At 35.8% G+C, this 14,851-nt stretch overlaps 1 protein-coding gene across 3 annotated transcripts in view; it reads left to right on the top strand.

Annotated features, from left to right (window-relative positions):
* The window catches only part of TRIM23 (tripartite motif containing 23), a 37,239-nt gene that overhangs the window by 18,124 nt on the left and 4,264 nt on the right, over positions 1-14,851 (top strand). For 2 of the 3 annotated variants that reach the window (XM_040262608.1, XM_040262609.1), the window contains 5 exons: positions 2,087-2,302; positions 6,047-6,181; positions 10,512-10,641; positions 11,142-11,252; positions 12,779-12,903. In XM_040262608.1, coding sequence (XP_040118542.1) covers positions 2,087-2,302; positions 6,047-6,181; positions 10,512-10,641; positions 11,142-11,252; positions 12,779-12,903 — 717 coding nt within the window. Of the gene's footprint in view, positions 1-5; positions 152-2,086; positions 2,303-6,046; positions 6,182-10,511; positions 10,642-11,141; positions 11,253-12,778; positions 12,904-14,851 lie in introns of those variants that run through there. The other variant, XM_040262610.1, reaches the window with a different exon arrangement.

Below are 14,851 nucleotides of genomic sequence, written 5' to 3'. Positions count from 1 at the left end.
AGGTCATAGTGATTGATTGATAATATTGATTGATAGGTAACTTGCAGGGTCAAGCATGATGCCTAGGTTTCCACCTTGCCCAGCCTGGCGGATGGTTGTGCTCTAAACGGGGAGGAAGAAGAATTTGGGAGGGGATGATGAGACCAAGGTGGTAAGTTTAATTTGGATGTTGAATTTGTTATATCTGTGAAATAAATGGAAATACCCGCCCCCCGCCCCAACAAACCCCCAGTAAGGTGAAGAGTAAGTGGGTATTAGGAGGTGAGTGTGTCTAACTTCTAAGAGTTTGGCTATGAAGAGAAGGAAGGGACTTAGGCAGTAGTGGTAGTTGCTTTTAAAAATTGAATTATAGAGGAGAAGCGTTTGGGCCTCCCAGGTGGCACTAGTGGTAAAGAACCCGCTTGCCAGTGCAGGAGTCTTTAAGAGATGTGGGCTCAATCCCTGAGTCAGGAAGATCCCCTGGAAGAGGGCATGGCAACCCACTCCATTATTCTTGCCTGGAGAACTCCATGGACAGAAGAACCTGGAGAGCTACAGTCCATAGGGTCACAAAGAGTCAGACATGACTGAAGCGACTTAGCCCACATGCATAGAGAAGAAAGGGATATTTTCAGACAGGAATATAAAGCACAGGGACAGACAAAGTATAGTGGGTTTTTTTGGTAATCAAAATTAAAGCCAAGTCATTGGAAATAATGGCTAGAGTAACACTCTGTCAAACTAGTAGCCAGTAGCCTCATGTGGCTGTTTAAGTTTAAATTATTTATCAATCCCAAGAAATACAAAATTTACTTCCTCAGTCTCACTAGCTACATTTGAAGTACATTTTATGTGTGCGTAGCTAGTGGCTACCATATTGGTCAGCACAGATATAGAACATGTCACCACATAAAATTCTGTTGGACCTTGTTATACTATGGTGGAAATATTTATGCCCTCAGTAAATATTTATTGAACATATCTCAAGTGCTAAACACTATTCTAGCTAAGGAGACACTACTCTGCAAGTCAAAAATACCACCTATGCAGAGTTTGCATTCTAATGTGGGAAGAGAGACAATATACAAGTAAAATATGGCACAAGTATTTTATTAGGTGCTTTGGAGAAAAATCCAGAAAAGATGGTATTTGAGGACAGGCTCCCTGAGAAAGGGGCATTGAGCAAAGACCTAAAGGAGCTGAGAAAAGGGAACCATGCTAATATTTGGGGAAAGAACATTCTAGATCAAGTACAGAGGCCCTGCAGTTGGAATGTGCCTTGTTTTCTTAGGAAACTTCAAGGAGGCTCAGTATCGCTAAAACAGAATGATTAATGGAAAGCATAGCTGGAACTGATGTCAGAAAGGGCCTTATAGGCACTTGCTTTACTTTATTTCAGGAATGCTCTTCTTCAAAATGTTCATGTGGTTCCCTCTCCTACCTCCTTCAGGTCTCAGCTCAGATGGCTCTTTCTCAGGGATTCTGTCATTGAACACCCCATATAAAGGACTTTGGCATTTACTCTGTGTGGGAAACCATGGGAGTGTTTTGAGCAAAGTAATAATTAACATTCTGACTTAACAGTTAAAATGATCAGTCTGGCTTCTGGATGGAGCATATGTTATAGGGAGCAGGGGTAGATCTAGTGAGTTAAGTTAGAAGGCTGTTAAAATAATCAAATGAGAGATGATAATGGCTTTGATTAGGTTGGTAGAAGTAGAGATGGTGAGGCATGATCAGATTCTAGATATATTTTGAAATCAGCAGAATTCAGTAAGAAACTAGTTGAGAGATAAAAAAGAGAAGTATTAAGGGTGACTCCAGTTTTTTTAGCTTGAACAACCTGGAAGTTGTAGTTGCCATTTATTGAGACTGAGAAAACTAGGTTTGAGGTTGAGGGAGACTGTAGGTTAGGCATTCCTTGTTTTTTTGAAATGTCATTTAAACTGTTGGATATCCAAAGGCTGTGTTTAAGGGGAAAAGTCCTGTGTGGAGATATACATTTTGGGATTTTTAAGGTTATAGATGGTATTGAAATTTTCATTATTTCACATAAAAAATCTTTTTTAAGGTTACAGTTGTTGAAAACTTATTTTTATTGCCCAAGGTACCAGGTACTGCAGAGAATGCCCGATCGTGTGTCCGAGCTTATTTTTCTGATCTGCATGAAACTCTGTGTCGTCAAGAAGAAATGGCTCTAAGTGTTGTTGATGCTCATGTTCGAGAAAAATTGATTTGGCTTAGGCAGCAACAAGAAGATATGACTATTTTGTTATCTCAGGTTTCAACAGCCTGTCTCCATTGTGAAAAGACTTTGCAACAGGTACATGGTTTAAAACATGGTTAGGACATAGTTTAGGAAGGAGAATTTGTAAGCTTAATCAAATCATTACCATAGTACATACTAGTTATTTTATTAATTTAATAAATAGTTTTATATTATTACTGTATGTTATTGTGGGCTTTAATGTGGGCTGTGCTTAGGACATGATCTCTAACCTCGAATTGCTCCAGTCATTCATATCAATGCCCTCTCTTTTTTGTGTCCTCCCCACCATAAAACCATAGGTTCTAGAACCTCTTTAACTTCTTGTCATTCTGTATTCATCCCAAGTCCTTTAAGCCTTTTTTGCCAAACATATATACTATTCTTCTTGCTTGGTGGGCTTATGTCTCCCTTTTTTAATATTGGAAATCCTTCTTCAAATTTTTACTGTTGTTTGGAGTTCCTTTTCCTTGCTCTTTTTTGTTCATTGGTTTTTGGTGGGGGAGGTAGGTAGTGCATCTGTAGCATGAACTAGCCATCTCTGCTCTAATTTATTGGTTCTTAACTTTTATGTCACAGAAAATCCATGTTTTTTTTTTGATGCATGAGGTATCATAAGCAGTTTGTTACCCATATTGAAGATAATATGCTTTTAAAATGATTTAGATTTAAGGTTATTCTAACAAATGTCAGTCTTACTCATTACTGTTTTGGATCTGCCTTCATAAATATGCAATTTAGGACTAATTGTTGCCCTAAGAATCCTAGTATGCTGCAGACACTCTCATTTTTTGATGTATTGCTTATGATTGTGTTGATACAAATCATTAGAGAGCTAAACTTTCTACCATTGTAGAGCTTTTTCTCTTAAAAATCTGATAGGCTAGGCTGTAACTGCATCAGTCTTGCGTCCTTTAGTCCTTGTCACATTGAATTGTAGTAATTGATGTTTTTGCCATTTATTAAGTTGTCTTCTTGCTCCAGTCCTATTCTGACCTCTGCTTTGTGATGGTGAGATTGGAACGCTGAAAACCTACTCTGCCAGCTGGTTCCATGTTATTTTAGGCTTTGCCAGTAGGGGGCAGTAGAAGGAGGCTGAAAGGTGGACGTGATTTCCTGTGGGTTCCCGTTTGCTTGGGGTTCATGTAAATGTCACTGCTCAAACGAGACCGCTTTCCTTAGAGATCTGAGTTTCAGCTCCATGGGATCCCTCCTATAAGTGTCTAAGTTTTAATAATTCTAGCATCTCTCCTTTATTCCCCCAGCCCTGAGAGTGGTAGCTATTTCTTACAGTTGTTTCCTCCATGAGACCTCCAAGCTCTTTTTACACTTTCAGTTGCCTAGTTAATAACTACACCTAGTTAACAGTTCTTTGTGTTAGTTTTTCTGTTCACATGATTGTTGGGGTTTTTGTCTCCTGATTTGAGTCTAGTGATACATTACTCACGTTTCCTTCTGAATGTTGGCTGAATGCATCTTTGTATCTAAATTCTTTGTATTTGGTTAGAAAGAGCTTAATAAACACTTGTTCAGCTCAAGCTACACAGCAAAATTAGAAATGGAGCATGCCCTAAATCATACTTAAGTGACTACTTCAAAATATTTTTATATTTATTTAATTTAAAAGTATGCTCATGGCTACTGAAATATTTAGAAGTATTTCAGAGTTTCTGAAGCATTTTGTCAAAGTGACTGATAAATGTTAATGACATGGTATTATTTCATGTGTTAATGCAAATGAAATTGGGGCCTTGGATTCATTCTTCATATGGACTTATTAGTTTTATTCTGATTTATGGCCACAGAACCCTATTCTCAGCCAGTAGTCTTAAAAGTTCCTTCCACAGAGATGCCTGAACAGATGGATGGAATAGCACATATTTATTACCAATTTTGAGGATGAAATTTAATCATCCCTCCCCTCTGAAACAATTGATGCATCATCTAAGTTCAAGGCATGATGCTGTTTGGTTAAGATTTATTTATGAGGCAGATGTTTTTTTGTGTGCCTGCTATGTGCCATGTAAATTCTAGGTACATGGAATACATCAATAAGCAAAATAGGCCAAAAGCCATAATCTTGTGGAATTAGCATCTTAGCAAGAGACAGACAATAAGCCATAACCATTTCTAATAAGTAAATTATATAGTATGTTAAAAAGTGATAAGAGCTAAGGGAAAAAGAAAAAGTGTGAAGGTATAGCAGATTGCATTTTGAAAGAGGGTAAGCATCATTATGCCAAAGCCTTTGACTGTGTGGATCACAATGAACTGTGGAAAATTCTGAAAGAGATGGGAATATACCAGACCACCTGACCTGCCTCTTGAGAAACCTATATGCAGGGATAGGCTGCCCACTCGTGTTCTTGGGCTTCCCTTGACTCAAGGAAAGCCCTTGAGTCAGCTGTTCTTGGCTCAGCTGTAAAGAATCCACCTGCAATGCAGGAGACCTGGGTTCAGTCCCTGGGTTGGGAAGATCCCCTGGAGAAGGGGGAGGCTACCCACTCCAGTATTCTGGCCTAGAGAAGTCCATGGACTGCGTAGTCCATGGGGTCGCAAAGAGTCGGACACTACTGAGCAACTTTCACTTTCTTTCTTTTCATGTGAATATACAGCAGTGAGCAAAACCTAACAATGCTGTTTCTTTCATGGAGCTTATGTATTGTTGGAAAATCAATATCTTATGAAGAATACATTGGCATATGTATAGAATATTTCTGGAATAATATTTGAGCAACTGGAAGGAAAGAGCCTGGGACTCTAGAGTGAGACGAGACATCACAGTTTGACCTTTAGTCCTTTGTTTCTGGAACCGAAATGTGTATATCTTACATTATTTTGAAAAACTTTTATAGGAGTACTATATATATAGTACTATATATATATGTACACACACATAGAAATATGTGCATATGCATTCAACCTGCTGTATTTTAGGACTGGACATTGCTGTGTAACCAGCATCCAGATCCAGTAACAGAGCATTACCAGGACCCCAGAAGCCCCTCAGACTCTCTTCTAGTAACTACCTGCCTTTCCTCCTAAGGATGAACCACTATCCTGATTTCTAATGTATATTTTGTTTTTGTCTATTTTGAATAATCAATAAAAGTGGGAATCATACAATAAGAACTCTTCATGTCATTTCTACTCTTATTTCATGTGAAATTCATTTTGTCAAAATATAATTGTAGTTCATTTTTACTGTGATAGTGTTACATTTATGAATATAAAATTAGTTACCTATTCTTATGTTGATGGTCTCTTAAATTATTTATTAATGTCTGACTATTGTTATCTTAGTCAGATTTACACATAAGTTAACTTTGTTGTTGTTGAATGTCCAACTCTTGCGACTCCATGGATTATAACATGCCAAGATCCTCTGTCCTCCACTGTCTCCCGGAGTTTGCTCAAATTCGTGTCTGTTGAGTCAGTGATGCTGTCTAACCATCTCATCCTCTGCTGTCCTCTTCTCCTTTTGCATTCAGTCTTTCCCAGCATCAGGGCCTATTCCTGTGAGTTACAGGTGGCCAAAATATTGGAGCTTCAGCTTCAGCATGAGTCCTTCCAGTGAATATTCATAGTTGATTTCATTTAGAATTGACTGGTTTGATCTGCTTTCAGTCCAAGGGACTGTAAAGAGTCTTCTCCTCCAGCACCACAATTCAAAAGCATCGAATCTTCAGCAGCTAACTTTGAATACTATAATGTTAAATGAGCTTTTCTTGAGTTTTAGTGATATCGCTTTTCCTGGTTTCTTTAAAAGGTTTATAAGAAATATCATCTTCTCCTTTCTAGGATGATTGTAGAGTTGTTTTGGCAAAACAAGAAATTACAAGGTTACTGGAAGCATTGCAAAAGCAGCAGCAGCAGTTTACAGAAGTTGCAGACCACATTCAGTTGGATGCCAGCATCCCTGTCACTTTTACAAAGGTAAGGCAGTCTGTACTTCATTTTTAGGTGTGTGTTGGAACACATGATTGTTCACAATTAAATCATAATTGTTTTACCTTGCTTGGTAATTAGCTTGAAGAGACAACTAAGAAATTAATGAACCATAGGATTGAAAAAGAAAACTTTATCAGTGGAAAATAGAAGGGGGTGTAATGAATCTTCCTATACTCATCACCACCTACTTGAACAGTTACAAACTTTATTTCACCTACACTTCTCCCGGTCTCTCTCTACCTGTAATCTCCCAGGTTATTTTCAAACAAATCTCAACATATTTCATCGCAACATCAAATCATTTTTAAAACATGATCAAAATACCATCACCACACCTAAGAAGTTAAATACATCTTTAATATTACCCATTATCGAATTAGTGTTCAGATTTCCTAGATTGTTAAATAAATTTTTTTAGGTCTGAGACCGTATTTTGCGTTTTTTGATATGTTTTGGTCTCTTTTCAAGTGGATTCCCCCTAATTTAAAAAGGTACATGTGTTTCATTTTGCTATTTTTGAGTGGCTTTAAAATTGTTTTTAATCTTCTTTTATAATTATGTGAAGCATTCACATGGTCCAGAGTCATATCTACAAAGCAAAGTGCATTCAGTGAAGTCTAACTTAAATTCCTGACTCCTCCATCCTTTTCTTCCCTTCTCCATACAAAACTATGGAGAAGAATAGAATTTTTCTTAGTTTTATTAGTTTTCTTAGTTTTATTCATCATTTGAAAAAATAGAGAAATATGTTTGCATGTACTCTCCACCCATTTAAAGGTAGAGTACTGTACTCACTCCTCCACCTTGCATTTTAACTTGAGGTACATCCTAGAGGTCACTACCTAGCAGTATGTGTGACCTTTTCCATTTCCTTTTACACCTACAAAGTACTTGATTGTGAGTTTGTACATTTTTTTATTCTGGTAAACACAAAATTTTTTACCATCTTAATCATTTTTTAAGTGTATAGTTCAGTATTGTTAAGAATATTCACATTGTGTGAAACATTTTCAGAAATCTTTCATCTTCAAAAACGGAAACTATACCTTATAAACGACCGCTCCCCTATTCCCTGCTTCTCCTCATATCCTGGTATCCACTGTTCTGCTTTCTGTTTCATTAAATTTGACTACTCTAAATTGAGTGTATACGTGGATAATATTTGTCTTTTTGTGACTGGGTTTATTTCACTTAGTATTATGTCCTCAGAGTTCACCTGTGTTGTAGTATGTGACAGAATATCCTTTTAAGTCTAAATAATATTTCATTGTTTGTGTATGCCACATTTTGTGTATACATTCATCTATCGGTGGATATTTGGGTTAATTTACCTCTTGGTTATTGTGAATAGTGCTGCTGTGAACATGATTGTATAGACATCTCTTTCAGGCTTTGTTTCCAATTCTTTTGGATAAATACCAGAAATGGGACTAATGGTTCATATAGTAGTTCTGTTTTTAGTTTTCTGAGGAAATGTCATACTCTTTGCTTAGTGTTGCATCACATGACATAAATCCCACCAAAAGTGCATGAGGATTCCAGTTTCTCCACATTTTCACTTATTCTTTTCTGTTTGTTTTGTTTTTGTTTTTGATAGTAGCCATCCTCATTGGTGTAAAGTGATAACTTATTGTGGTATTGCTTTGCATTTCTCTGATGATCAGTGATGTTAAGCATCTTCATATGCTTCTTGGTCAGTTCTGTGGAGAATTTTTTACAAGTCCTTTTGCCTATTTTTCTGTTTCTATCTGACTTTTGTTGTTGAGTTGTAGTTCTTTATATATTCCGTATAGGAATCCATTATCAGATACATGATTTGCAAGTATCTTCTCCCATTCTGTAGTTTTCTTCTTCACTCTATTGATTATGTTCTCTGATTCACAAAAGCTTTTAACATTGATCTAGTCCCGTTTATCTATTTTTGCTTCTGTTGATTGTTTTTTTATGTCATATCCAAGAAAATCCCTGCTAAATCCAGTGTCAGGAGCTTTTCTGCTGTTCTACGATTTTTGTCTCTTGTAACAGTTTCTGACTTAAAAATCTATTTTGTCTGATGTTAGGATAGCCAGCCCTGCTTTCTTTTGGGTATGATTTGCATCCCAAAGAGATTAGCATTTTTACCATCCTTTCACTTTCAAACGTGTGTTTCCTTAGATATAAAGTGAGTCTCTTTTGTAAACAGCATATTTTTAGATCTTGGTTTTTCACACATTAGGTCACATTATGTCTTTTGAGTGGAGAGTTAAGTCTATTTATATTTAATTACTGTTAGGTAAACCCTTACTGTTGTCATTTTGTTCATTTTCTGCCTAACTTGATACTTTTTTTTGTTTTACCTTTCCTCTTTCATTGCCTTTTGTGTTTTATTGATTTCTTTTTTTTTTAGTGTCATGGTTTGAGTTCCTTCTCATTTCCTTTTGTTTATATTCTATGGATTTTTTGTGTGTGTGTTTGAGGTTACCATTACAATTACATAAAATATCTTAGTTGTAACATTCTGTTTTAAATGGATAACAATTTAACTTCAATTGCATAGAAAAATTCTATTTCTCCAGAGCTCCACCCCCTGTACTTTATATTATTGATGTCACAAATTATATCTTTATATACTGTACACTTATTAGCACAGGCTTATAGTTTCTTTTAATGTGTTTGTTATTTCATTTCCATGAAGAATTAAATTTATTCACCCAAATTATAATAATTCAGGTTACTATTTGTCCCTGTAGTTATTGTTACCATTTTGGATTTTCATATGACTTCGTATTGCTGACAACCTTTCATTTCAGTTTGAAGGACTCCTTTAGCTTTTCTTATTGAACAGGTCTAGTGATCCTGACTTCATCAGCTTTGTTTTTCTAGGAAAATATTGATTTTTTTCCCCATAATTTTTGAAGGACAGTTTTGCTATATATAGAATTCCTGGTTGAAGCCTTTTTCTTTCAGCACTTTGACTATATTATCCCATTCCTTCTGGTCTGCAGTGTGTTTTTGCTAAGAAATTTGTTGATAGTCTTATGGAAGCTCCCTTTCTGTGATTAGTCATTTTTTCTTGTTGCTTTCAAGATTATCTGTTTTTGAATTTTGACAGTTGGGTTATAGTATATCTTAATGTGGGTCTCTTTGCATTTATCCTAGTTTGAATGCATTGAGCTAGGATTTTTATATCCATTTCTTTCCTCAGATTAGGAAGTTTTCAGCCATTATATCTTCAAGTAAGGTCTCTTTCTCCCTTTATTTCTGTAGTCTCCTTCTGGGACTCCCAGTCCGATGTATCTCTTAGGGTCTTTTCACTTTTCTTCATTGTTTTTTTCTCTCCCAACTTTTCTTCATTGTTTTTTTCTCTCCCAACTCCATGAGTCCAAATTACCCATCTTTTAAAAAATTAATTCTTAACAAAAATCCTATGTAAGTTTGGTCTATTTAAAAAAATTAGTTGAAGGCTAATTGCTTTGCAGTATTGTGTTGGTTTCTTCCATATATCAACATGAATCACTCATAGGTATGTGTCTCCTCCCTCCTGAACTTCCTTTCCACATTGCTACCCTATCCCCACCTCTAGGACTTTAGTCTATTTTTAGTGCCCATTTTATACATGGGCGAGGTGAGGCAGAGTAGTCATGCAGCTAGAAATTGAACAAGTATGTTCATTGCAGTATTCTTATAATATAAAAAAATCAGAGAGATCAAATATTTGTCAGTGGGGATTGGTCAAGTGGTAAATGGAATATAATAAAGCAATTGAAAGAAAAAAAGTAGTTTTATATGTTTGAAATGAAAGGATTCTGTAAGGTACTATTGAGTATAAAAAGTTAGTTGCAGTGTGTATTTTTTTTTTTTAAGTGTGTCTGCTTTGTGTATGTCAACCAGTCTATGATGCACAGGAAGATGTCTGGAGGGATACATGTGAAATTGTTAACAGTGAATATTTATAGGAAGTAAGCATCACTTTTTATTTTTAATTAATATATTTAGCACAGCATGAAAAATCTTATTTAAAAAAGATTCATTTGAGCTAGAAAATCTGGGAAAAATAGGTGTGTGTGTGTGTGTGTGTGTGTGTGCATTTTTTAGCTTACATAGTATGTAGAAAGTTTTACTAAGCCAAGATTTAACAAAGCAGTGAGGAAACATTTCCTCTTTGTAAATATCAGAATCAGGGTATTTTAATATGGGAATAGAACTGATTTTAATGGATTGAGGAATGAGTAGGAGACAAAATAATTAACAAAGGTATTTTATAAATAAAAGTGTAAGTGCTAGTACTTTGAACTCCATATCAAAATAAAAAGATTTATTTTTTAAAAAATTATAGGACAATAGAGTTCACATTGGACCCAAAATGGAAATTCGAGTTGTTACATTAGGATTAGATGGTGCTGGAAAAACTACTATTTTGTTTAAATTAAAACAGGATGAGTTCATGCAGCCTATTCCAACAATTGGTAAGTATGCGTATTGCTTTTACCTTAATGAATATTTTATAGGAAAAAACCCTAACTTACAGATGAGTTCTCAGGGCCTTACTTTATGCCCACTTGATGTGGAGATTATAAGACATCAGCATTTCAGAGGAAAAATGCAAGGTTCAGTGACTGTGGGATTGAAATGTGGATTGAGAAGGGATAGTAAGAAAGAACAAAATATTGGTGGGACAGTTGGAAGGAATAAAATATTGATGACTGGCTGAAAATTAGGGATGAGGAGGTGATAGTGTTGCAGAGCTGGTACTCAGCTGTCAAGGTCTTAAGGACTCTGTTGGATTAGAGGGCTAACCCTGGTTAAAGGTATACATTTCCCCCATGTATGTTTATTACAAGTGGAGTTGGTTAGATAGTGCTGTATGAAGATTATTTGTAAGTCACAGTTACAATTGGGGTTGCCGGTTTTTGGTGTGTCACTCATAAGTCAGTATTAAAGGAAGTTTTTTTTTTTTTTTAAACAGGTTTTAATGTGGAAACTGTAGAATATAAAAATCTAAAGTTCACCATTTGGGATGTAGGTGGAAAACACAAATTAAGACCATTGTGGAAACATTATTACCTTAATACTCAAGGTAAGAGTGTAAAATTACATCTTAATTTTTCAAATTTTTAGAATGTCAGTCCAGTTATCAGTGCATTGATTTAGCTAATAAAGCTGATATTTTAGAGTTGATTAAATACATGACCATACTATTACATATTGGTAGCATGCCCAACACTATTAAGAAAATTAAGCTAGATAGACTGAGATATGTACTCTGGTATATTTCATGAAAAACCATAACTTAACATAATATTTATCTTATACATGTAAGCAATTAAGGGTACTTTCCTCTTGGTATTCTTAACACAGAGTATTATTAGTGTTCATATGAGTATGCTGCTGCTGCTAAGTTGCTTCAGTCATGTCCGACTCTGTGCAACCCCATAAATGGCAGCCCACCAGGCTCCTCCGTCCCTGGGATTCTCTAGGCAAGAACACTGGAGTGGGTTGCCATTTCCTTCTCCAATGCAGGAAAGTGAAAAGTGAAAGTGAAGTCGCTCAGTCATGTCTGACTTGTAGCGACCCCATGGACTGCAGCCTACCGGCTCCTCTGCCCATGGGGTTTTCCAGGCAAGAGTACTGGAGTGGGTTGCCATTGCCTTCTCCGTCATATGAGTATAATCATTGGCAATACTGTGGTATAGGGTAGAATATGTGGTGTATAGTTCTGTTGCTCTATTCAATTCAATTCAACTCAACATTTATCCCATTATAACCTCTCAGTAGCTCCACTACTTTATTTCCATTCACGAACCCATAATGGTTTGATTTTAACCAAACTGTTATGTGACATACATTCCACTTAGCATTTATTCACATAAATGAATTGTACATTTTGCCTCCTGTACCCCAGCATAAAGTTTATGTTCATACTCTCTGTTCCATATATCAAGCAGTTTTCCACCTAGAAGAAAGACTAGATAATTTTTACTTTGAAATTTTTGATATTAGATTAGTATGAGCCAGTGATTAAGGGGAAGAAATGGAATTTTGAACATGAGGAATGGTTGAAAACCTAGGATGGTTAGCTGCCATTAGATAGCTGGAAAGATTTCAAAAGACAGTTAATTCAGTAGATACTCATGAAGTTTCTGCTGTGTATTTTGAGTAAAGTTATGGAAAGTGCTGTGCCAGGCACCTAAAGAGAATACCTTGGAGAGATAAAGTTGGTGACTTATTTATTTTTAAAAGACTATCTTTTGGTAAAGGAAGTAGAGTGATCAAAGAAGTGATACAAAGAAGTAGCATCAGTAGGTAGATCATGAGAGGTACATTTTCATTCCTTAAGAGAAAAATATTAAATGATATGCAAGGCAATATGTGTTTGGTAGTGCAAATGTTGTAAATCCTGTTATAGATGGGGAAAAAATAGACCAAAAGTTAGGTGAACTGCTTGAGATAATATCATTAATTATTGCTAGGTGCTCCTATAACAGGCAGCCTTCCTGTGAAAATAATGATGGTAGACTCACCATAATATAACATTAAAATATTTAGCCCACTTACTGAAATTAAACAAATGACTAAATGAATATTTTTGTCTTTTTTTGATAGCTGTTGTATTTGTTGTTGATAGCAGTCATAGAGACAGAGTTAGTGAAGCACACAGTGAACTCGCAAAGTTGTTAACAGAAAAAGAACTCCGAGATGCTTTACTCCTGATTTTTGCTAACAAACAGGTAATACATTTGTATTTCAGAATATTTATTTTAGCATTCCACATTATAAGGTAACTGTTAAGATTTTGAGAGAAATAACTCAGTAGATATAAAGTTTCTGCACTGTATTTTGAATGCAGTCTATATGGAAGGTGCCATACTTGGTACCTTGGAGTATACAGAAAGAAATAAGGTAGAAACTCATATGTATTTAGGTTTGCATGTTAAGTGTTTATTTCTAATACTGCTAAGTGCAGATTAATAAGACTGCTAAGTGACTTCAGTAATATTAATATACAGTATTATGAAAAATTATAGAGTAGTTCTAAAGGTTGTATTTTCTAAGATTTATAAAAAGTAGGATTTGAATTGAAATTATAGATAATACTTTGAGTTAGTATGTGAAGGAAAGAACACTACAGACAGAAAAAATAAAAACATGAGTATTTTTAGAGAGCATCATGGAGACCAGTATGCCAGCAAATTTGAAAAATTCAGCAGTGGCCACAGGACTGGAAAGGTCAGTTTTCATTCCAGTCCCAAAAAAGGTTATGCCAAAGAATGTTCAAACTACTGTATGGTTGCACTCATTTCACATGCTAGCAAGGTAATGCTCAAAATCCTTCAGGCCAGGCTTCAACAGTATGTAAATCGAGAACTTCCACATGTACAAGTAGGATTTAGAAAAGGCAGAGGAACCAGAGATCAAATTGCCAACATCCATGATCATAGAAAAAAGCAAAAGAATTCCAGAAAAATATCTACTTCAGCTTCACTGACTATGCTAAAGCCTTTGCTGTGTGAATCATAGCAAACTGTGAAAATTCTTAAAGAGCTGGGAATACCAGACCACCTTAATGTCTCCTGAGAAACCTGTATCAGGACAAGAAGCAACAGTTAGAACCAGACATGGAACAACAGACTGGTTCCAGATTGGGAAAGGAGTACGCCAGGCTGTGTGTTGTCACCTCATGCGAAATGCCGGGCTGGATGACTCACAAACTGGAATCAAGATTGATGGGAGAAATATCAACAACCTCAGATGTGTAGTAGCAGATATGCAGATGACACCACTGTAATGGCAGAAAGCAAAGAGGAACTAAAGAGCTTTTGATGAGGGTGAAAGAGAAGAGTGAAAAAGCTGGTTTAAAACTCAACATTCAAAAAACTAAGATCATCACTTCATAGCAAATAGATAGGGAAAAAGTGCAAACAGTGACAAATTTTATTTTCTTGGGCTCCAGAATTACTGCGGACAATAACTCCAGCCACACAATTAAAAGATGCTTGCTACTTGGAAGAAAAGCTATGACAAACCTAGATGACTTATTAAAAAGCAGGGATAGCACTTTCCTAACAAAGGTCCATATAGTCAAAGCTATGATTTTTTCAGTAGTCATGTACAGATGTGAGAGTTGGACCATAAAGAATGCTGGGCGCTGAAGAACTGATACTTTCGAACTGTGGCAGCTGAAGTTTCTTAAATTTTGAGACAGCTTCTAGGAGGATAAGAATGCTTTTTTTTTAGTGCAATAAAGTGGCTTAGATGTCATAAGAAGGAAGAGTTGGATAGACAGTAAGGATTTTCCCCTTAATTTGGAAAAAAGGCAAGCTATTAAGAGCTGATACACTTCACATTATGATTAAAGATATGCAAATAAGGCAGAGTGAAATACCATTTTCTACTTATCATCTTGTTAAAGATGAAAATGTTTGATAATCCTAGGCAGGATACACTGCTGGTGTGGTTATTAATGTGAGACATTTTCTTGGAGGGCAATATGGCAGTACTTTGTCAAAGGTTTCGATGCATATACCCTTTTACCCTGTAAATCTCTAGTAATGTATTCTGAAGACAGATATCCTAAGGTTGTCTTAGAGATAATTTTGCAAGTGTATGTATTTAAAAATATGTTTATATCCATGTGCATATGTATGTAATAGCACATAAGCACATATTTTCAATTTA

The sequence above is a fragment of the Oryx dammah genome, unplaced genomic scaffold (genome assembly GCF_014754425.2).
Source record: "Oryx dammah isolate SB20612 unplaced genomic scaffold, SCBI_Odam_1.1 HiC_scaffold_20, whole genome shotgun sequence".
Lineage (NCBI taxonomy): Eukaryota > Metazoa > Chordata > Mammalia > Artiodactyla > Bovidae > Oryx > Oryx dammah.
Note: the sequence above shows the minus strand (reverse complement) of the source record. Positions and strands in the feature narration are given on the sequence as shown.